The 24,738-nt window shown below is 29.5% G+C and overlaps 4 protein-coding genes across 6 annotated transcripts; all 4 read left to right on the forward strand.

Annotated features, from left to right (window-relative positions):
• Window positions 1–619: 619 nt before the first annotated feature.
• On the forward strand, window positions 620–10,624 carry LOC113790626 (uncharacterized). 2 transcript variants are annotated; one of them, XM_075821899.1, is made up of 8 exons: window positions 620–1,070; window positions 1,130–2,052; window positions 2,124–3,261; window positions 5,498–6,520; window positions 7,211–9,957; window positions 10,019–10,140; window positions 10,201–10,365; window positions 10,429–10,624. In XM_075821899.1, exons 2-8 carry the CDS (start codon window positions 1,263–1,265, stop codon window positions 10,513–10,515), a joined length of 6,072 nt encoding a protein of 2,023 aa, XP_075678014.1. In that variant the 5' UTR covers window positions 620–1,070; window positions 1,130–1,262; the 3' UTR covers window positions 10,516–10,624. The 2 variants fall into 2 exon arrangements, with proteins under 2 accessions (XP_075678014.1, XP_075678013.1); XM_075821898.1 differs by having other exon boundaries at window positions 622–1,070; window positions 1,130–2,070.
• A 149-nt stretch (window positions 10,625–10,773) lies between these two features.
• Window positions 10,774–13,241, forward strand: LOC113790578 (transmembrane anterior posterior transformation protein 1 homolog). The gene is made up of 6 exons (XM_027340264.2): window positions 10,774–10,920; window positions 10,979–11,121; window positions 11,187–11,640; window positions 11,705–11,802; window positions 11,890–12,210; window positions 12,286–13,241. Exons 1-6 carry the CDS (start codon window positions 10,887–10,889, stop codon window positions 13,156–13,158), a joined length of 1,923 nt encoding a protein of 640 aa, XP_027196065.2. The 5' UTR covers window positions 10,774–10,886; the 3' UTR covers window positions 13,159–13,241.
• A 1,344-nt stretch (window positions 13,242–14,585) lies between these two features.
• Window positions 14,586–18,960, forward strand: LOC113790543 (serine/threonine-protein phosphatase PGAM5, mitochondrial-like). 2 transcript variants are annotated; one of them, XM_027340225.2, is made up of 2 exons: window positions 14,586–16,400; window positions 17,868–18,960. In XM_027340225.2, exons 1-2 carry the CDS (start codon window positions 15,789–15,791, stop codon window positions 18,147–18,149), a joined length of 894 nt encoding a protein of 297 aa, XP_027196026.2. In that variant the 5' UTR covers window positions 14,586–15,788; the 3' UTR covers window positions 18,150–18,960. The 2 variants fall into 2 exon arrangements, with proteins under 2 accessions (XP_027196026.2, XP_027196025.2); XM_027340224.2 differs by having other exon boundaries at window positions 14,588–16,400; window positions 17,865–18,960.
• A 342-nt stretch (window positions 18,961–19,302) lies between these two features.
• Not3 (CCR4-associated factor Not3) lies at window positions 19,303–24,151 on the forward strand. Its single transcript, XM_027340226.2, has 9 exons — window positions 19,303–19,543; window positions 19,926–20,132; window positions 20,198–20,340; window positions 20,426–21,575; window positions 21,660–22,414; window positions 22,472–22,854; window positions 22,931–23,075; window positions 23,139–23,264; window positions 23,393–24,151. Exons 2-9 carry the CDS (start codon window positions 20,108–20,110, stop codon window positions 23,489–23,491), a joined length of 2,826 nt encoding a protein of 941 aa, XP_027196027.2. The 5' UTR covers window positions 19,303–19,543; window positions 19,926–20,107; the 3' UTR covers window positions 23,492–24,151.
• Window positions 24,152–24,738: the final 587 nt, after the last annotated feature.

Genomic DNA, 24,738 nt, shown 5'->3' on the forward strand with positions numbered 1-24,738 from the left:
CGCTCGAATTCAGATTATAATCGAATAGAAAAATCATTACCGATAATAACTTTACCGATATTTTTTTTTTTTTTTTTTTGATTTTAAATCTTGTTTCTTGGAAAAATAAACAAACATTTTCTATTATTGTCAATCAAATATACGAATGGAATTCAACAACAACAACAACAATTTATTGATGATGTTTACAAATTCCAATCAAAATTAATATCGTATGTTCTGGCCAACAAAAACTTAATCTCGAGGGGATGGAAAAAAACGTGAAATTTTAACGTTTTTCTTCTATTTATTTACTACAGCTGTGTTTCAACAAAATCTATAAAGCTCGTCAAAAAGAGAAACACACCCTAATTACAAAGAGAAAGATAGAGAGATTAAATGACATTGATCCATAATATGTTTTGGGATTGAAGAGGAAAAGATAACCCGATCAAAATGTGATTGACTATTGATGCCGACAGCACATAAATAACCGTTTTAATTTCATTCATCCATTCTCAATTTTGAATGTCGTCTTTTTTTTCCTGTTGAAAACATTTTACCTGTATAAATATAAATAATTTTAATATAGAGTGTGAATTAATATGATGATTTTCTTTATTTAATTTTTTTTTTTTTGAAATTTGAACATTCAACACTTTAGCCGTTTACTGTCTATCTTTGTTTGTCTTTTTCTCTGTCTGTCTGTTTTTGTTTCCAAATAGTTGTGGCTGTTTGTTATGAGGATAATGATGGTTGCACCAATTGATCATCATCATCATCGTCATTGAGCGCGTGAGCAAAAAGAATAAACAACAAAATAAACAATTTTATTCCTTGCTAAAAAGGTGTGACAAAAAAAAAAAAAGTTTTACATAAGAATTTGATCCAAATTTTTGAATCCACTTTTTTTTATTATCATTATCATTTTTATCATCATTATCAGCATCATCATAATAACACAAAAACCTAAATTAATTATCAATGATGATGACATTAAAAAATATACAGCATCATTATCAAAGGTGGATCAATCGATAATTTACCTGTTTGTTGTTTTTATTTTGTTTTATTTTAGATTTTAGAATAAGGTAATTTCAATCAATGTTTTTCAATCAAATTTTAATCATTTTAATTTTGATTCTTATAGATTTTTTTAAAAATAATCATAAATACAAATCATGATAATAGATTATTGTTTGATTGACTATGACAACTTCCAAGAACAACGTAGTAATTTTAATTTAAAATCATTACAATCATTATTAGAATAGTTAATTATTATGGATGATAAAAGAAATGAAATAAAATCAACGATTATGAATCGTATTCAAATGATTAATAATGAAATGAACAAAAAATCTAGCCAACAATCAAAAAATGATAATAATATTCAGAATCGACGTTGGAACTATGCCAATACAAATGCTATTCGAACATTAGAACGACAGCAACAAAAACAACAAAAATCAAGCCAAATCATTGAATCATCAATATCGAATGAACCAAACAAAAAAATGTCAACAATCAATTCAGATTCATTGAAAAATAATGATAATGATTATGATGATGATGTTGGTGATCATAATAATAGAAAAGAAATAATCGATAATAATAGTGATAATAGTGAGTGTCACCAGGAAATTTCCAACGAACCGATTGAAGAAATTTCTCCATCATCATCATCATCATCATCATCGTTTTCATTGAAGGATGGCGAAAACAATGATAATAGTGGTAGTAGTGAAATAATTATGAAGAATGTATTGCTACCTAATAATGACGAGAATACAGATTCATCATCTACATCATCGCCAGCTTTTTATACAATAACAAAACCTACAATGTTGACAAATTTTTCATTTGATTCATCAGCAACCACGATGAATACGAATCTAAGACCAATATTGAAACGAAAAGATTCGTTGGATAAATCAACTGTTTTGAAAAATCAACCTGATCCAAATCTACCGCCACCGATTCTAAAAAAACGTGATAGTTCTGCATTAAATATTGATGGTAATATTATTTCATCTGCCGGAAATGATTCTTCATCATCAACATTAACTTCGAGTATGAATTCAAACAACGGTAAGTGACATATACAATCAGTATATAATGATGACTTTTATTCTCAAAATTAGATGTAGCAACATTGTGTTTACAACAACCACCGCCGCCTTCCATATTGAAAAATCGTCAGCAACAGCCAAGAGGTTCATATTCCTTTGATGAAACATTGAACATTAATACAGATGTAATCGGATCAACATCAGATGATCCTTTACAACCACATTATCATCAGCAACAACCGTATCACTTGAAGCCAATTTTAAAGAAAAAATCATGGAGTACTGAAAGTGGTCCGGATCATTTTGGTCATTCGACAATTGGATCAAATTCCAATAATGATCATCAGGTAAAAGGAATATTGAAATCATCATCAATTGATCGTTCACCACCACAACAATCATCTCCAACCGGTTCATCATTGTTGACTGCAACTAAAAATTCATCAAATTTCGATGAACGAGATCCGGGAACAACAGTGTCTTATTTATATTCTCATTCAACAACAAATGAACAATCAACGACCACTACTTCATTTTCATCGAATAAATTTTTTTCACCATCAAATAATCTATCAACCGCTGGCCTAAAAAGTATCCTCAAATCATCATCATCATCAACAGTAGCGAGTCGACAGAATCGTTTACGTTCAACATCATTATCACCAACAGCATCGACCGATTCATTATCATTATTATCGTCAAATACAGATGAATCAGAAGAATCATCTTCATCATTGGTCATCAATAATAATCGTAAAAGTGCATTTCGTAAACGTGCATCATTGGATGGCAATTTAATAGTGAATAGTATTGGCGGGAATGATGAGAGTTCATCGAAACCGTTATTTCGATTATTTAACAAAAACAAAAATGATGAAATATCTGTGATCAATCAAGCAACAATACAATCATCATCATCATCATCATCAATGGCAACTGAAACAATTATTAAACCGATTTTAAAATCAAATTTACGATCTGATAATAGTGGGAATAATTGCCAAAATCAGCAACATCAATGTTTAAATGACAATGAATCCGTTCAATCCACATGTTTAGATTCGAATGATATTGATGATAATAGTATGTCATCATCATCGTCATCATCATCATTAGCAGCAACAAGTTTGATGGAAATGATTCATACATTACCCGATAATAATGATATTAATAATGATAATAATAATGAACAATCATCATCGACAATGAGGTAAATGTTTAAACTAATGGATGGAATCCATGGATCGTTGAATATTATTCACAATGATTCTTCAACTATTCCAGAACAATGTTCTACTTTTTTCTCCCATTTTTTTTTCTCAAATACTTTTCAATCATGGATGCCTTTTGTTCATTTTCCTTACCTTAACAAACTGCTAACATTTCTTTTATCTTTCTTTTTATTGATTGAATTAATTATCAAATCTATCCTGTTTGCTATATTTATACTTTTTACACTTAAAGTGTTTTTCTGTGTGTGTTTTTCCTTATGTTGTTTGTCTTGATTATTTGTCAAATTTTGAGCTTTCCAAATGACTTCAGAAAAAAACAAAATTTTGGTAATTTTCATTTTTTTTGAAAAATTCTTTGTCTTTCATGCCTATTTTCCTTTATTTCATTATTTCTTTTGCTTTCTTTATTCTAAATTTGATCTAAAATTGTATGCAATTTTTTCCCCAAAGAAAATAAAAATTTTTTCCTTCTTTTTTTCCTATCGAATGAGAAAACGAAAAAATTTCCAATTAAATCAAAATGATTTTTTGTTTTCTTTTTTCATCATTCAGTTATCTTCTGTGTTTGAAATTCTTTATTTTTTCAATCTTTCAAAAAAATGATTTTTACATTGAATAGACATTGATTTAATAGCGAAACAAAAACAAAATCCTTTTATTTCAAATTTGATTCATTCAAAAATGGGATTTTCATCTTTGATAATCCGATTTTATTGATCCAAGTGTGGTAAAAAATGTTAAGAAATTTTAAATTCAAAATTTTTTTTATCAATCTAGTTCACTTTATCATCATCATCATCATTATTCTATCCATCAATATCTAACTGTGTGTGTCCATTTTTTTCAATTTAAAGTTCAGATTATTTTTCACACATTTTTTTTCTTCAGTAATAACAATGATAACTGAACTGAATTTCTTCCCATTCATTCAACAATTGTTTCGAATGCTTTTTTTTTTGGATTTTCTCCCAAACAACAACAACAACAGTTTGAATCGAACGATGAAATAAATATTATTGTTTGTGTTATCATCATCATCATCATCAATATCATTATTGGATGGTGCATTAGTTGATGGATAAAATATAGAGTGTTTTTCGTTTTCTCTCTCGCTCTCTATTCTCACTCAATAATGATTATGATGATGATGATGATAACAATCTCCATACTGAATGTGTTTCGATTTCTGTATGGTGATCATGATGATGATGATGAGATATTTTGAATGTTTGATGTTTTTCTGTTGTTGTTGTTATGTGTTTGTATTGAAATCGGTTAGATAGTGTATGATGGAGAATGAGAGAAAGCAATAGAATTTCCTATGGAGAATTCAATCCTTTTTTTTTGTTGTTGATGTTATTTTTTGTACATGTTTATTCAGTTGTCGATTTGATTTGGAATCCAATCATGTTTTGAATTTATACAGAAAAAAAAATCATAATTTATTAATGTGATCCAATCTTATTCAATCAAAATCATCGTTGTCTGTCATTTTGATTGTTTATTCTAGCCACCATAGTTGATTGATTGATTAAAAATGACATTTTACCATCATCATTATCATCATCACCACCACTACATTATTTCATTTGATTTTTGATTTATTCTCCAAACTCTCTTGATCAAATAAATCGAGATTTTCAACAACAACAGAAAAAAAATCATTTTTTTCTCTCTCTTTTGTTTGTAATAATGTGTGGTTGATATATATGACAAATAAAAAAAACGAAATAAAATAGAGCAACAACAACAACGATGACAACGGATTGTTCATTTCCTGCCTTATAATTTCCAGTTAACCATAATGATTTAAATGATGATGATGAATTTGTTAAATAATTATCATTATTAATGGAAGTTCAAAGCACTTGTCGTCTTTTTTTTCCTATCTGTTTGGCTGACACTCAATTCGTTTGTCTTACTTGATACACTATAGTGAAACAAAAAAAACCTTCAGTTATTTCCAATCTGCTGAGGATTGTCTTTTCCTATGGTTTTTTTCCTTATTCTTCTTCATCTTTTTTATCTTCGTCTTCCTATTCATTTCTTTCTTTACTTTGCTTTGCTGATCAATGATTTCAATTCTTGGCTTTTAACATCAAATTAATTTTTGTTGAAACAAAAAAAAAATTCCTTCAAATTCGATTATAATTGTTTGTGTTGGTGGGTGTTTGTTCGTTTTGTTTCTGTTTCTGTTAATGTTTCTGTTTTTAGAATAATGTCGACAACAGCATCATCATCACCAACAACAGCCACGGCGACAACATCAATGGATACGGTTATTGCATTACGCTTTCAAGCATCACCAACATCATCATCTAGAATAAATAGCAGCAATATTAATAATAAAATAGTTCGCAAAGTTCGACCAAAGAGTTGTTTTGTGATAGGTGTGGCTGATGATAATCATCATAATGATGGTAATATTGATGATGATGGTGGTGGTAGTACTACAATTAGTATTAGTGAACGCTTAGCCAAGCTAAAACAGAATGGTGAATATGGATGGCGACAACGAATTATTCCTCGTGATCAACAACAATCATCATCATCATCATCATCGACGACAACGACAAAGTCAATGTTAAAATCAACAAATAGTTTAAAGTCAGATACAAAAGAAATTAAGATTGCTAATCGTTTGTCAGCTTTAATGGATTCACAATCACAATGGCGAGCAAGAGTTCCGGAAAAAGATGCAAAAAAATTTACGGTTGCATCAAAATTATCAACTACTAATACAAATAACACACCAACTAATGATAAATCGAATGATAATGATGGTATGGATAAGGTTGTATTACGTGAAACACCTAAACGTCATGGTCTTCGTGGATCAACATTGAGCGAGAAAAAACTTGGTGCCATTAGTCTAAAATTGAACACAGTATTGGGTAAAGATAAAAATCCATTTTCAAGTCCTTCACAACGATCACCTATCTCAAAAACCAAATCCAACAATAATGATGATGGCAATGGTAATAATAATCAAACATCATCATTAGAACAATCTACAAATGCTACAAATGAAATTTCTCAACCTGAAACGATTATGATTTTGAAACCTGACGATGAAGAAAGTTTTGGTTCATTTTTTGGTTTTGATTCAAATAGGATGAATGAATTATTGAAACCATCATCACCTGCATTATCAACAACAACACCATTAGATAATGACAAAGAACAACAATCGTATAGTTTATCAACACTAGATACGACAACATCGACAATAAAATTGTAAGTAACAATAATTAACCAACAAAAAACTTTAGAAAAATCACCTGAATTTCATATAGCTTTTCATATTATTTTTGCTAATTGTACCATTTAACCATTTCCTTTCCTTTTGTTTTTTTTATTGAAAGATTTTTATCATTATTATTTTTTTTTTTTGTTTGTTGCATGATGACAATTAGATTGTATCGGTTTTTTTGTTTCGAAATTTTTTTTCCAATGATTATTTCCTTTATAAATTATCTTATCATTGTCTATCTGTATCTATCTATCTATCTATCTATCCATTTATTTATTATTTAGACTTACGGAAAGAAAATTATCACGAATACAGGCACCTAAACAACGCCGACAAACATCGGCCAAAAATCCGGCTAAATTACTTGCACAAACACCGATTACGGTCGATTCGTATCATCAGATGAATGTATCGAATGATGTTGTATTCGAATGTGTTTGACATTACAATGATTGATATGTTTTTACTTGATGTTAGAATCTTTTCATAGCAATTTTATTTCCTGTTTTGTTGTTTTTTCATTGTTTCCTATTATTTAATTATATTATTTCTGTTATAAATGTAAAAAAAATGAAATAATTAGATTAATTTAACAATTTTTGGTTACTTTTGTTGTTGTTGTTGACAATCTATTTTTTTATTTTATAATAATCACATATTTGTCGCCGTAACAGACTTTCGGAAAGTAAAAAAACACGTGTTCAGGCACCACGTCGACGTCGGCAAGCAACAGGTAAAAATCCATTGGCACGTGCATCGATTGCGATCGATTCATATCAAACTTCATCCTCAACAACGATATCATCATCTGGAGTAACTAATGGAACGATTCATATGGATGATGATTCAAAGATCTCATCATCGTCACCGATCTCTTCAACACCACGAACACCTAGTACACCAATAACCAAAGATGATTCCAGATTTGCATTATCTGCATTAGCCGGTTTGGCTAGTGTTGAAGATTTTAAATCTGTTGCAAACAAGCTTCGTAGTAATAATAGTGTTGTACGAAATGATTCATGGCGTACATTTGATCTTAAAAATTCATTACAATCTAAAATGTTGATACTAATAAAAGGACGACGAAAAGCACATACACGTTTGATTGAACCACGATGGCAATCATTGAATCAAATGGATAGTTTTATTCTGGTCACCAAAGATAAAATTATTGCCTATATTGGTCGTTATTCAAACATTATTGAGCGAACTAAATGTATGGAGATTTCCGATCTAATTCGAAAACGTAAAGATCTTTGTTTTAGATCTTCATCAAACGGTGTTACGTTGATTGATTGTCAAAATGATTTGAATTTATCGAATAATTCGATACTTATGGATAGATTAATGCCTCTACTTCAAGAATTAAATTTTATCATTGAAAATGATGTAGATCAATTTGAAAAATCTATCGGCTTAACTATATTGAATTTAGATTTGGATGAAGATGATGAATTTTATGAAGAATTTATTAATCATAGTAATATTGTTTATCAAGTCGTGTTTGATGAAAAATCAGATGCAGAAAAAGCCCAATTGCGACCATTGGAAAATAATTGTGGCCGACAACCACGTCATGCTATTTTACAACCAGATAAAGCTCTGGTATTTGATTTTGGAAGCGAAATGTATATCTGGCTTGGTAAAAGTGTATCAAATATTATACGTAAAAAAGCTGTTGAAGCAGCTAAAGATTACTGGTATCAAGGTTATGATTATACGGAATTTGATTGCTGTCCATTAGGTAATAATATCACAATCAAATCTGATCGACGTCCAGATTGGGCCTGGTTTATTCGTGTCAATCAAAATATGGAACCAATTTTATTCAAAGATAAATTTTTTAATTGGCCAGCATTCACGTTAACACGTCCCGAAAAGAAGTATCAATCAAGAAAATCATCATTATCGTCGTCGACAACAATAACAACAAACAATGATGATGCAAAGAAACATAAATGCTGCAAAAAAGATCTTTCAGCCGAATTAAATCTATTTCCAGTGGATGTTGAAAAGGATATGATTCAAAATGTACCGCAACAACAAGAGCTTATACTTGAATGTGTTTCATTGGGACGTGGTGCTGGTGATACGATACATGATGAAGATGGCCTTCCAGTGAAAGTGATAACATTAGATGTACAATGTTTTGTCATTGATGAATGCGGTGATCGTGTTGAACTGAATGAAATGGATAAAAATTTTCTTTGTAGTTCAGAATCCTATTACATTAGATGGAAATATCGTTTAACACGAATTAGTCGATGTTTAAAAACTGGTGGTGAATCTCGTTATTCTGTTGAACAACATGGAGGTCGGGATCGTGTTTGTTATTTTGTATGGCAGGGTAAAGATACTCGTAATACACAACGTGGTATAACAGCATTGAATGCAATTGAAAAACTTCGTGTTGAAGGTGCATCACAAACATATGTTGAACATGGACAAGAAGATCCAATATTTTTACGAATTTTTCAAGGTTCGTTGGTTATACAGAACGGCAAACGAAAACAAACAAACAATTGCGGAAGTTATCGAATGTTTATGTTAAAGGATACATTACCCGAAGAACAATTTATGATAGAATTGGAATGTAGTTTTCGAAATCTTCGTAGTCGTATTTCATATGCATTTGTAAATCCAGGTCATTCATCGAAAATCTATTTATGGCATGGGTGTAAAACTAACGAATCTGAACGTCTAAAAATACGTACATTTTTTGATACAAACATTCTTAAACATCGATCTCAGGAATTTGGATTTCCCGTCGATGATCTTATCAATGATTATCATCTTATCGATCTGGATGAAGGTCGAGAAACTCGCGAATTTATGAATATTTTTCAACAACAACAACAGATTTTATCACCAGATTCAACATTAACACGACGACAATCAAAATCTAATCTACATCGTGATGTTTATTTTTCTTTGATCGATGATAATCGTCATTATTGTTTCACACCTCGTTTGTTTCATTTTCGAACATCATCCGATCGAATATTTGAATCTATTGAAATAATCTCATCATATTATCCACCGAAATCAGCTCGAGCAACCATACATATTAGTTATCCATTCGTACAGGATGATATTTATGGACGAGCTAAAACACGACCCACCTTTTTTCTTTTTGATGCTGAATATGAAGTCTATCTTTGGGAATCTAAATATCCATTTTTTATCAGCTCGAATCAAACAACAATGAAAAATGAGCATCAACAGAATCAAAATAAATCACCTGTTGATGATGATGATGATGATGGTGGCGGTGATGAGCGGCGACAACAAATGCCAAAAATGATCGATATCGAAGAAGAAATTCAATCCGAATGTAATATGACTACTGGTTTTGCTGCACAACTTTGGCTTGCCGAACGAAAATGTGCACTTGAAACTACTCTTGCCTATTGTCATGGTATGTGTTTGTGATAAAAATCGATGATTTTAAAATGATTTTATATTTTCTTATTAATCAGCAAAAAATCCGGCCGAACCGCCAAAATCTTATGTGATATCAGCCGGTCTTGAACCGGATTCTTTTTGTGGTTTATTTCCAACATGGACCTATTATGACAATGTTGCCAAATTACACATTCAGGTTTGTGTTTTGAATATCTTTTAGAAAAAAATTTGAGAATTTTTTTTCAAATTATACCAGGATGGACGAAAACCAGGCGAACAGATTCTAGTACAAGAAGTTCTTTCACAAATGGAAGATATTAATCAATCGACTTATAGCTATGAAGAATTGAAACGTCGGCCATTGCCTGAAGGTATCAATATTCTTTGCCTGGAATCCTATTTGGATGATGAAGAATTTGAGGTAATAATTTTGTAGATTTTTAATTTCTTTCACAAATCTTGTTTATCTTTCATTACAAAACAGAAAGTATTTTCCATGAATCGTGAAGAATTTTGTTCATTACCCACATGGAAGCAGAAGCTAATTAAACAGGAAAAGGAATTATTTTAATCCTTCAATTTTTTTTATCGAAAAACATTTTTTTTATGCTTTTACGATTTTCAAATGTGATTTATTTCGCTCACACTTTTTAAAATGTTATTTATTATCTTTTTATGATCTTTTTTAAAAAAGCATTTTTTCAATAATAAAAATATTTTCAAAAAAAGAAAAGAAAATTCAAAATTTTTTTTAATTCAAAAAATAAAACAATCGATACTTGAACAGTAATCGATAGTTGTTGTGTTTAATTCAAATAGACAACACAGACAATTAATTGACGCCACATGCAGCTGATGCAGCTTTAATTTTTTTTTTTTTGCATTAAGATTTATTCTTTTTTATGATTTTGCGAAATAATTCCAAGAATTTTTTCAATATCAATGAAAGAAATGAAAAATGAATCATCTACCTCTAGTAAGTTGTTTTCATCATATAATTGGAATATTTAAAAAAAATCTGTTTGTTAATTTAGAACCACAAAACAATTCAAGTTTATTGGAATATATTCGATGTGAACTAAAACGTGGCTATCAACTACAAAATGATGAACAAAGATATCGTGAACGAAGAGAAAAATTTTACATATTTCTCAAGATTCCATATAAGTTGGAAACCGTAAGTTAATTCAATTGTTTTTTAAATAAATGGATTTTTCATAGTTTTTTTTCTCATCTTACTAGTTTCTATTCTATGGTTTCTTTCAATGTGTTGACGCCTTCCTATTTGTGCTAACATTTTTACCATTTCGTTTAATATTGGCTCTATTATCATGTTTATTTCGTATCGCAAATATATTCATTCGATTCTTTTCGACATTCAATTCAAAAAGCTTTCAAACGGTACCGATATTGAACGCTGCCGAAACCTGTGATATACTCAAAGGAATCATCCTACTCGCATCGTTTTATATGATGGATAATATTGAAATATCAATTTTCTATCATCAAATCAAAAGTCAATCCATTATAAAGTTGTATATTTTTTTCAATATGCTCGAAGTTGCCGATAAACTTTTATCATCATTTGGACAGGATATATTGGATACATTGTATTGGACGGCAACTGAACCGCAAACCAAAAAACGTCATTATGTTTTCATATTTTTTCATCTTTTATTAGCTATTTTTTATGTTTGTATGTGTTTTACATCCTGTTCCGTGAGAGATTTTCAAATGTTTTTCTTTTTCTCAAACATTAGTTGCCCATACAATATTGGTATTACTGCAGGCAACAACACTTAATGTTGCCATCAATTCAAAAAACAAAGCTCTTATCACCATTATGATGTCAAATAATGTAAGTTTTTTTTGACGAAGAATAAGGATAATTGTAAAAAAGTAATGCTGATCTAATCGATTAATTTTTTTTTGTTTGAAAAAAAAGTTTGTCGAACTTAAAAGCATGGTTTTCAAAAAATTTGAAAAAAACAATCTTTTTCATATGTCTTGTAGTGATGTACGTGAACGATTACATTATATTGTATTATTGGCTGTTGTTATCATACAAACAATGAAAGAATATAATTGGTCAGATCGACAATTATGGATATTATTACCAGATTGTTTAATGGTATTTTCGGTCGAAATATTTGTCGATTGGTTTAAACATGCATTTGTAACAAGATTTAATGAAATTTCTTATGATGTTTATGAAGATTATTCTCTTTCATTGGCCTATGATTTAGTTGGTAGTAAACTAAAAAGTGTATGTTTTTTTTTGATTGTTTGATGATTTTTTTTCAATTTTTAATTAAAATTTTTGATCATTTTATTTTAATAGGCTTTTTCGGATCATTCAGATATTGTTTCCAGACGAATGGGTTTCATTCCACTTCCTTTAAGCGTTTTATTGATGAGAATTTTTTTCAGTTCTTTTCATTTTAATGATATTTATTCCTGTCTTTGTTTATTATTTTTATTTCTAAGTATCATAACGTTTAAATTAAGTGTAAATATTGTTCTTCTTGGTTTATCATGTAAATGGGTGGAAGAACATCAAAAATCATTGGAGGAAAAAGTGAATAAAGCATTGGGAGGACATTCAGCTAGTTTACCGGCTTCACGTCATAATAGCGTATCCGATCTAACTATTTTGAATGAAGAAAAAGCATTACATGAAATTAAGGAGAAATTGGAATCTGAACAACAACGACAACAACCACAACAATCGCCAACAAAAACAACAACCAAAAGTACACCACATTCACCATTGAATGGAAGTCCAAGAAATAGTTTGGAAGATATATCGGAACAGGTTGCAATCATACAAAAATCATTAGAATCATCGATAATATTATCGGATTCAACCGTTTCATTAATATCGATGAATGATGGTCGTAATGTTCGTTTACCAAAATCGATAATTCAATCATCATCATCAACAACGCAATACCTAGAAGAAGATGATGATGATGATGAAATTTTAAATAATGAAAATGAAGTGATAATTAGAGATTCAGAGAATCAAAAGATGAATACGATAACAATAGCCAAAAAAAGAGCCAACATTCAACGGCGTGTTTCATTACAAGAATTACCGACAAATACTCATTCAACTGGTATTTCTCAGAATTCAGAATCATTGTCATCATCATCGACAACAACAACAACAAAAACAACATCATCATTAGAAAAGAAGCCGAAAATTTCTTAGATAAATTTCAATTCTTTTTTTATATTTTTTTGTTTTGTTTGTTTCACATCATTTTTTTTCTTAATAAAGATGCTATAAATATATTTTTTTGACAAAATGTACAAAAAAAATAATAATAATTGAATATGATCCAAAAAATAATGATCAACATCATAACTAATAGAGATTACTACAAATAACAAACAGTTCATTTAAAACAATCAACAAGTTAACAAAAAAGAGGGGATGTTAATCTTGTTCAGTCGCAAACTATTTGCGGATATCAGCGCCAATACATCTAGGAAATGATGAATCTAATAATAATGTTGTTGTTGATGATGATGATTGAAAAGCCATCAAAAAATAAAATTCATTTCATTTATATCTTCATCATCACAATTATCAGACTGCTTTTTTAAAAAATTTCATTACTTTTGTTTTTGGATCAAAATTATTCCCTTTTTTTCCTGTTTCGTTAACCTTGTTTGCTTTATTAAAAATTCTTGTCTGCCAATTTATTTTAAGGGTGATTTTATTGATTTTCAACTCGTTTTTCTTAACTGAATATCTTTGGCCATGATCATGATAATTTTTTTTGTTTGTTCACTTTTTCTTTCAATATTTGTTTGTCGATGTTAATTTATATCTTTATTATTATCATTTCAGGAGAGAAAAGTCGCCGATAAAAAGTATCGATTTATTTAAAAAATTCATTTTTGTTTCTCATTTTTTTTTAAATTACATTTGAAAATTGAGAAAATTTTAATTTTTTTTTCAAAAAATTATCATTCAATTTTTGCGGTAATCAGAGCATTTTAAAATTTAATAGGAAATTTTTTTTTTGCTACAAATTCTGGGCGGAGCATCAGTTTATTCTTTGTTATTTTCTTTGCTTCTAGCAATGTACGTGTAAGTGGACAAATAAATTTTACATGCGTTTTTTTTTCTCCTTTTCTCTTTGCTCGAATATAGTTAACCACATGTGTGTAGATGTAGTCAAAAAAAAATTCACACTATCCTGATATCACTGAGAAAAAAGTCCATTTTGGATGCCGTAATAACGCCAACATTGAGGTATGCACGCCATCAAAAAAAGCATGTAAATGTGTTAGCGATTGGCGTGCAAACCTCAAAAAAATTGGCGTGTGCAAACCACACTTTTCTCTCAGTGTATCTGGAATAATACAAGCCGGAATGAAGAGAGAATCTTTTTTTTTTCATTCGTTTCAATCAAGATCAACATCATTTAGCTGTGGTCACAATTAAATGTCTTAGGTTATGCTCAAATGGGTAGTGGTATGAAAATTTACAATAATTGAAATATGATCGAAATACACAAATAGTAAGAAATTTGTTACGTAAAAATTTTAATTATGACTATAGCTTTTTTCGTTGATGATGATGTTGATGCTGTTGCTCAGTAATAAATTCGATTTTTGTTTAACAATTGTATGTGTTACACTTGTACTGATATGGTGTAAATGTTTGCTGTTTTTTTTTGATTTTACAGATCTTAAAAATCTTAAGATTCCTTGTTTAATCTTAAAAGATATTTTTTTCCTATTAAATTCTAATTTTCTAATCAATTGTTTGTGTGATTGAGGTTGTCGATTTATTGAGGAAATTGAGAAATTTTTTAAAAATCTGTGTATGTTTTAATGATCTGATAACATTGATGATGGTCGAATCATTATACATCTTGATCATTTTTCATTTCGAATAGCATCGTTTGTTGTCTGTAGACACAATTACAACTTTAATTTGTATTGAATATATAACATCAATTTCATCTAATCAATTTGTTGCTTAACATCTATGATTGATCAAAATTATTGTTCCGCTTTCTACAAATGTTTAAAAATTCTTGTTTGATAATCTGATCGACTAAACGCCTAAAAAAAAGAAATTAAATCAATAAAATAAACATCATAAAATATTGATTAGCCCACAAAAATGCGGCCAAATATTGTTTCCTTTCTATTCGACAACCGATTCTTTTGTCTATCGTCTTCATCGATAAATGTTTTTGTTGATAGTTACTTAGAATTGAAATGATTATTTAAGTATTAAATAAAGAAGAAATTGATTCGAAAAAACCAAAAGAGGGGACCGAGGCCAAAAAAACCAGTGAACAGATTGTGGAACAGCAACAACAAATTATTCCAGTTAAATCGTAACAAAAATCACGATTATCGAAAATCTATTTATCAAGTCTTCATTTTTTTTAATCGCGGCCTATGTTTATCAATCAACAATGATCATCATCGAATAGTCTCGAGTCAGATTTTTCTTTTTTGAATCGAAAAAAAAGTCACAAAGTCAACATTGTTAATTGTATGATTGTAAGTGGATTGTTAGTCAAATGATAATGTCATCTTGATTATTGCCCTCATCATCATCATCATCCTCCTCATCATCGAACAAACGAAATTTTTTTTGTTTGAACACTGTTTTTTTTTTGCTTTGTTGTTGTGACATGAACAAATTAATTGCTTGTCTCTAAGAATTTTTTTCTGTGTTTGTTGTTTGTGTATTGAACAATTTCAATTAATTTTTTATTTGTGTTTTTGACATTGTCATCATTAATTTTAAAGTCATAAACATCATCTTCATTTTGATAATAAAAAAATTTGTCATAAAACAAAACGCAAATGTCTATACTTCGTGGAACAAAAAAACTATTATTGGCTGCTGGTCTAGCTGGTTGTGGTGCAGCTGCAGCCGTATTATTTACCGGTCTACATAAAGATACAGAAAGTTTTAAAGCACATGCATCATCTGTCGCACTATTACCTGATTATAAATTTATCAATCTACATAATTATATAACAACAAAATGGGATTATAATTGGGATAAACGTGAACCAAATTCTATTACAACACCTATGAAAGGTGATTTTGGTTCATTACCTGAATGTGATCAAGATGATTATAATCGTCGTTTAGAGAAGGCAAAATCAACGGCAACCAGACATCTATTATTGATAAGACATGGTCAATATCGTATGGATGCCGATAAAGATGAATTACGGCAGCTAACATCATTAGGACGTGATCAGGCTAATCGTATTGGTGAACGATTAAAAGAATTAGGCCTACCTTACACACGTATTATTAAATCTACAATGACACGTGCGACCGAAACAGCCGATATTATACACACACATCTGCCCGATTTACCGATTAGTGCATGTGATTTCATTCGTGAAGGTTCACCGATTGTACCGGAGCCACCAAGTTCCAGTTGGAAACCTGAACCAAAGGTATGACAAATAATTATAATATTCTTGTACACTTTTATTCCTATGTGATTCTATCGTTTTTAAGCTTTTTCCTCAACATTTGGCATTTTCATTTTTGGTGACAATGCAATTATTCTTTTTTTTCTAGCCTAGATATTTGTATGCCGAAAATTTCCGATTTTCGGTCGAATAGTTTTTTCAACAACAAAAAAAGTTTTTTCAAAATCTTTTTTTTTTATATTTGACATTTTAAACTTTTTATATCCATACAATTCTTCTATTATTAGTATTGGCAGTTTTTTAAATTATTATATTCTTAGATCGTCAAGGCCTTTCACAAAGAATTGGATTTTTTTAGTTTATTCATTTCTTTTCATTCCAGTATGAAAAAACAAAATTCTTTTATAGGTGTTAAACCAATTCTTACTGGGTTATTTAATTTTTCTTAAACAAGAGAGAAAAAAGAATAAATATTCACTATGATAATTGATACGCATTTTGTTGTTTTGAATATAATAACGATACCATTCTCTGATTTCCCACGCTTGTTTCTATTATTTTGATTTATTTTTCAACTCCTTACTCTACATTTAGGTTGTTTCTGTTTCTCTTCTTTTTTTTTGTTTATCTTAAAATGGGATATATCTAACTGGATATGATATCTTTTGCTTGTTCTTTATAGTTCTTGTATATGATGAAATTATCTTCTGTTAATTTTCCCATTCGTTCAAACATGATTATTTCCAATGCAACTGTATTTGAAAATCTCGTGATGATCGAATGAATGTGGTTACTGTGTTTGTCTATGATATATTCAACATGAATAAATCATTAATTATAATTATATATCGATTATCTAATCCTTAATGGATTGATTGGAAATCGCTTTCGTCATTATTTTTTTTTAAATTTCAGAATTGAGTCTCGACTTTAGCCAAATTCGAGATTTCGATGTTTTCTAAATGATTTTCTGATCAATAATCATCGTTAGTTTATATCTTTTATCCAGGCTATTACCATAATGTTGAGGACTTTATTTTGTTGCTCTATTTTAGACATTAGATAAGATAAACATTTTTTCCATTAGAGAAGAAAAAACTTTTCCTGATTATAATCGATCGAAATCCATTCGATTTTTTTTACTTCGATTTTCACATTGCGAAATTATTAGTGTCAAAAAAAATTTACTCTTTCTCTTGGTTTTATCTTATTTTATTTGGTGACAAACACGAAAAAAATTGTTTTGTTTTCCTGTTTATTTTGTCTAGATTGATAGTTTCAGTAATCGATGGTTGATGTTGTTTACACATTTATAATGTCCTCGCCACCGGCTTCATTTGTCATTGAATGAAGATAATTTTCTCTTTTATTTTTGTCTTTTACTAAATAAATTGATTTTGAATTTAAATTTTTCAATTTCTAATTCTTACTTTTTTTAATTTTTTTATATTAACAATCGACCGAATCACAAATTCAATTTCGTAGCAGTTTTTCCAGGATGGTGCCCGTATTGAAAGTGCATTTCGAAAATATTTTCATCGTGCTGATCCATCACAAAAACAAGATAGCTATGATATACTTGTTTGTCATGGAAATGTGATCCGTTATTTTGTTTGTCGTGCATTACAATTTCCACCCGAAGGATGGTTAAGATTTTCTCTTTATAATTGTAGTATGACATGGGTTGCTATCAAACCAAGTGGACGTGTTACTGTCTATACGGTTGGTGATACTGGCCATTTATCTCGTGCTCAAATGACAACTTGTTAGAACAGTTGCAGAAAAAAGTGCCGATAACGATGTGAAAAAATTAGAAGAATTTTATCATTCATTTATTGTAATTTTTTAATCAACCATCAAATTCAATTTTTCCTCTCTAAATCTTTGATAGTCTGGAACATGTTGCCATATTGAAAATCTCATCAGAAATATACTGAAAAGAAATAAATTTCAATCTTGGTCGTCATCATCATATTTATTTGAAATGAATTGACGAATATCGTTTTATTCTTGCAAACATACACACACACACACCTACATTATAATATTTTTTATATGAATCTACTATGAATCTTTCTCAATAATTGCTGCAAACTTACATTCACACAATATCTTGCTAAATATTTTTCATCAAATTTTTATTGTTGAATTTTTATTGTTGATTTTTTTTTCTTTTTGCGATATTATGATTGATTTAATTCTATCGAAGAATTAGATCAATCAAATTTCTCTTCCATTCGTCTTGCTGTTCTCAACTGTCTCTTATTCTATTCATTTTCAAATTTAAATTGTCATTTTTTTTTTCTCTTTTTTTTGCCAACTTCATCCTAATCACTGTAATCACTTGTCATCATCTGATATCATTCTTTGTAAATTATATATAGTCATTATTATTATTGTTTGATCATAAACTGATTTATGATCAAAATTATTTTTGTTAGGCATATTTTTTTTGATTCAGATTTGCAATTTTATTCCAAATTCATAATCTGATCATTTCTTTCGTTTTGTCATTTCATTAAATAATTTTTTTCCATTTTGAAATAAAATTATCAATGACTTTGTTGTCATTATTATCATATCTATTTTGTTCGTTTTATTAAATCATTTTCTAATAACGCGCGCGTTTTTTTTCCTCAAAAATTTCAAATCATTTTCCGAATGAAAAAAATAAAATAAATGAAATATTAAGAAAACATGCACGCATTGATTAATCTATTTTAACATAATAAAATCAAATTGTGTTAGAATGGTCGAATTTGATGAACACAAAGACTGTGTGATGAGATATTTGTAAGCAATGAGTATAGTCTTTCTGTGATAGCAGTCTGCTTCTATAAATGCTGCTGCTGCTTCTGTTCGAGCGACAACACATAACTAATGCTTTACATTGTGTGTATGATGCTGATGATGATTATCACGATTTTCATTGAACAAAAAAAAATATATCCATTTTTTTGATGTTAGAATTTTTTCTGAAACAAAAAAAAATAATTTTAAAACGAAAATTTGAATATTAAATTTTTCAATAGTTTATCTTTGTTGGTATCGGAAAATTGTCAACATTGTTTTTGTAATTGTTTTCCAAATCAATACGAACTAAACGCGCCAAACGTTGGATATAATTTTTAATGAATTGATTAATTCATTTGTTTGTTTGTAATGTATGTATTTCGATTTTTTTCCATGCATAAACCAATGAATAGTAGCATTCATTTCGGATTGAAGCTGACATACAATAACTGAAATGCAGATATTATTCAACATAAACTTCAATAAAAATTGTTGTTTTCCATTTTTTACTGTTGGAAAAAATTGTCATCATTTAAAACATTCTCCACATGCTATTTCAGACAATAAATTTGTCCAACGATGAGCGATTCTTCTGATCTTTTCGTCATTAATAATCGAATCAAATTACCATCATCGATTCAGTGTTGTCATTCATATTCGAATTTTTTAAAAATAAGATGGTTTCCATTTAATCTTTTAATATTCATTAATAATTTTTATCTTTTGTTTTTATTTTCGGAATTGTCAAAATAGTTGGCGAAAAGAAAAAACATAAATCATCAGTCAACATTTGATTGTCGTATATTTACGATTATCATCAAATTCAATGCATCATTGGAATCATCATAATCAATTCCATCATAATCACCATCATTGTCACCATTTTTATCATAATAAACAACAGGAACGACAGCCATATTTATTATATAATCATAATGGCAGATAGAAGAAAATTACTAGGTATTTGTTAATTTTTTTTCAATAAACATTTATTTCATTCATTTTTATTATGAAAAATTTTATAGCTGAAATTGATAGATGTTTGAAAAAAGTAAATGAAGGTGTTGAAACATTTGATGAGATATGGGTTAAAGTTCATAATGCAACCAATGCTAATCAAAAAGAAAAATATGAAGCTGATCTCAAAAAAGAGATTAAAAAATTACAGGTATTTACGATTGATAAAGTTAAATGATATTTGATTAATTTTTGTTGATATTTAATTCAAATGATAAAAAAATGAAATTTTATAGAGACAACGTGATCAAATAAAAACATGGTTAGCATCCAGCGAGGTTAAAGATAAAAGAGAACTAAGTAATTATCGGCGATTAATCGAAATGCAAATGGAACGTTTTAAAGTGGTTGAACGTGAAACCAAAACTAAAGCCTATTCAAAAGAAGGATTAGGTGCAGCACAGAAATTAGATCCGGCACAAAAAGAAAAAGATGACATCACTAATTGGCTATCGAATTCGATTGAAAAGTTATCCGAACAAGTAGAATTATTTGAAAGTGAGCTAGAAAATCTACAAACAACACAGAAAAAAGGTAAAAAAGATCGCGAAAAACAGGAACGGCATGATTTCGTCAAGAATCGTGTGGAAAAACATCGTTATCATATTAAACAACTGGAAACATTAATGCGAATGTTAGATAATGAAACGGTCGAAGTGGATCAAATCAAAAAAATTAAAGATGATATCGAATATTATATTGAATCATCACAAGATGCTGAATTTCAAGATAATGAATATATTTATGATGATCTAGACCTTGAAGATATGCAAGCATTCCGAGCAAATAATGTGGTCGATTTGACAAATGTGCTCGGTAATGCTGCAGGTAAAAATGAAAAAGGATCAGCAACAAAAACAAATGATAATTCGACAACGTCATCTACGGCGAATAATAATACGACAACGGCTAATGTATCAATGGAAAATGTTGATTGCAATTCACTACCAGAGAGTAATAATAATAACCAAAATGCCTATTCAAATTCATCGTCTACAAGTGAATCGCCAGCACCAAGTCCTGGTCTTCAACAACAACAAAATAATAGTCATCATTCCACTAATGCGACATCAACGACAACAACGACATCATCAACATTGTCGAAATCGGCAATGAATAATCAGAACAACAACAATAATAATAATCCATTATCAGCAAACAATATTAATAGTAATAATTCAACAGAATTTTCATTCATTACGAATAGTGTAACATCAAATCACAATAGTACACCAACGTCCGTAACGAATCAATCGTCTCCAAGTAATAATAATACTAATAATAATAATAATAAGACTACAGCAACAACAGCCGTTTGGTCTAGTTCGACCGCTACTGTAAAAACTATTCTAAGCAACAACAACATTACTTCCACAACGCAATCAGGTTTGTTTTCTTATTTTTTTGTATTTTGTCATTTCATTTTTTTAAAATGACATTTCATTGGAATTATCATTGAAAAACAAATAGTTACAACACCGTATGCCGCCGCAGTTGCCTCATCAGTTACCGGTTCTGGCACATCATTATCATCATCATCATCATCGTCAACTACAAAAACATCATCTTCGGTCACAACGGTAACAAATGATTCGAATGTACAGCAATCGAATGATTCATCATCAATGAACAACAATAATTCATCAACATCGACAGTGGTAACATTGTATAGTGCAGCAGCGGCCGCCGCATCAACGATAACGTCTGCGCCATCCGCTGTTGTAAGTAATAACACGAATCCTAATCAAACAAATCCATGGAATGCATCCAATCTTGCGGCAATCGTTTCGAATAATACAAACTCGGCCAATAATTCTCAACAACAACAACAACAGCCTCCAATTCAATTGACATCTCAACAACAACAATATTTGCTACAAAATAATCACTTAATAAATGGTTATAAGGGAATAGCAAATGTTGAAAATCTTAAAGGTTTAGCAGCAGCAGCTGCCGTAGCGCAAGGAATGTTAACACCATCGGTGACGAATGCTGCATCTAGTGGTCTAGATAGTGATCTATTAAGCGGTGATACGCCACAAGCAAATGCGTTATTATCTCCAGCATTGATCGCTAATGCCGGGGGACAAAGTGCCGTTCTTAATAATCAACTGTCAGCTGCTCATCTGAATGATCTAGGTCCGAATCAACCGAATGCGAATCAACAACAACAATCATTTCAACATCTTGACCATCTTAATCATGCGAATATATTGAAAAATAATGTTCGTATTTTTTTTTATTATGTAATTTATTTTAATTATGATTAATCTTTTCGATAGTTGATGATGCATCAACGACAAATGCAAGCAGTTAATGTGCCAGTTTCATCTGTTTCACCTCCAAGTAATATGGCAACAATCGTTAATCAACAAAGCAAACAACCACCACCAGTACCACAGCCGCCGAATCAATCGAACATATCACAGCAACAAGTCGATGTGACCAAAAATGCAAATATTCAAAATCAGTTGAATAATCTTGTTAATCAACAACAACAAACACAGCCGAATCAACCACCACAATCGCAAAATTTTTATTCATCGACAATGTTGTCAAGTCAACCAAACAAGCCAACCATTTCAAAGCAAACATTGTTTCATATGCATTTACTTGATGCAGCGTTTCGTCAACCTATTATTCCGATCGATTCGTATCGATTAAGGTTCGTTTCAATAGTTTATTATTACTAATGATTGATTTCGATTGATATTTTTTCCAATTTAATTGAAACATAATAGACCATTACATATAAAACTACCACAACTCCATACATATTCACAAATGTCTAGTTTTCCTAATCAAACGTTGTCTCAATTCAACAATATTGAATTCTATGATCGCTTAACACCTGAAACATTATTTTTCATCTTTTATTATATGGAGGTATTTTATCTATTATTCAAACCGATAAAACAAAAATTCATTCACAATATTTGAAAAATATAGGGTTCAAAAGCGCAATATATGGCAGCTAAAACGTTGAAGAATAAATCCTGGCGTTTTCATACAAAATATATGATGTGGTTTCAAAGGCTTGAGGAACCAAAACTTATAACCGATGATTATGAACAGGTATGTTGATTAAACTTATCGGTCAAAGATTTTTTTCTAATCGATATATTTTTTTCCACTTCCTTTTTATGATCATATTTTAATTGGGGCATACCGACTAATCTTCGACAATCAATCATACAAAATAGGGAACCTACATTTATTTTGATTTCGAAAAATGGACCCAACGTAAAAAAGAAAACTTTGTATTCGAATACAAATTCCTTGAAGATAAAGAACTGAATTAAAGAAAAAAAAATACAGAAAAAATTCCTTTTTATTTCACTTTATTTTTTTCATTTGTGTTTCTATCTCATATGCGAAAAAAAATCATTTTCATTAATTAATTTCACATCTTCATGCAAAATTGATGATGGTTTTTTCTTCGTATCTCTCTAGTTATATATATACAACAATGATAAATCTATTATTATGGATTTTTTTTTGTTTGATGTAAACAAAAAAACAAAATAACTTGTATACTACTTGTAATGTCGTGTATCTTTTTCTTTTCCTATATAAAAAGTGTGATTGCGCCGATGATGATATTTGATGATGATGAGATTCATTTGTTGTTACTTATTATAATTAATTAAATTATCATTATAAATACGAAAAACTAATGATAATTTTACGATAATCATGATTATATTGACATCGCTTTCATTGATAGAATAATTATTCGTGTTAAAAATGTGTTTTGAATTCATTGGAATTTGGTTACGTGAAATAATATTGATACTAGTTTTTTTTGGCCAATTTCAAGATGTAGATGTTTTTTTTTGTCACTTGGTTAATTCATCTGCTCTTCATTGAGGATTGTTGTCATAGCTTTCGGATTGATGACCTTTTTCGCATCTAATAATTTCAATGATATTTTTATTTTATAAAAACTTTTTTTCCATTTTTATTTGATTCAATTTATTTTTAATTTGTTTTACGTTTTATTTTGTTTCCCTGTAAAATAATCATTTGTCTCTATGTTTTTTGCTTTGTGATCTTGACGATGTTTGTTGTTCATGATAATCATTTGTTGATAGTATTGGTCATCGACATCTTTTACATTATTGTTGTTGTTCTTTTGGATCGCCTTGGAACATATCGTTATTTTTCTCTACTCTTTGCCTATAAACAATTAGAATGTAAAATTCTTTTCGATTTGTTTGAATTAGAAACGTCATTGAAATAATAATAATGATGCTGAAAAACAAATGAAACATTTGAATAAGGAAAATGGAGATGAAAATCTCTATGCAATATATAAGTGATTATTAACGAAAGAAAAAATGTGACATTTCAAGTGTGAAACATCATAATTATAGTGTAGAAGGGTTGCATGTATGTCACCAACAAAAAAAACAACAAAAAAACAACACCTGTTATTTCCTGTTTTAATGTATACGATTCGAATGGAAATGGATTTTTCATTTCCATAATCAAATTATTCAACCAAAGATGTGTGAGCAATGAATTCGAATGTATTAATTTTCGTTTA

This window comes from Dermatophagoides pteronyssinus, unplaced genomic scaffold (genome assembly GCF_027571235.1).
Source record: "Dermatophagoides pteronyssinus isolate colony J.1.1.1.1 unplaced genomic scaffold, Derpt_VIB-CSIC_2022.12 sq0013, whole genome shotgun sequence".
NCBI lineage: Eukaryota > Metazoa > Arthropoda > Arachnida > Sarcoptiformes > Pyroglyphidae > Dermatophagoides > Dermatophagoides pteronyssinus.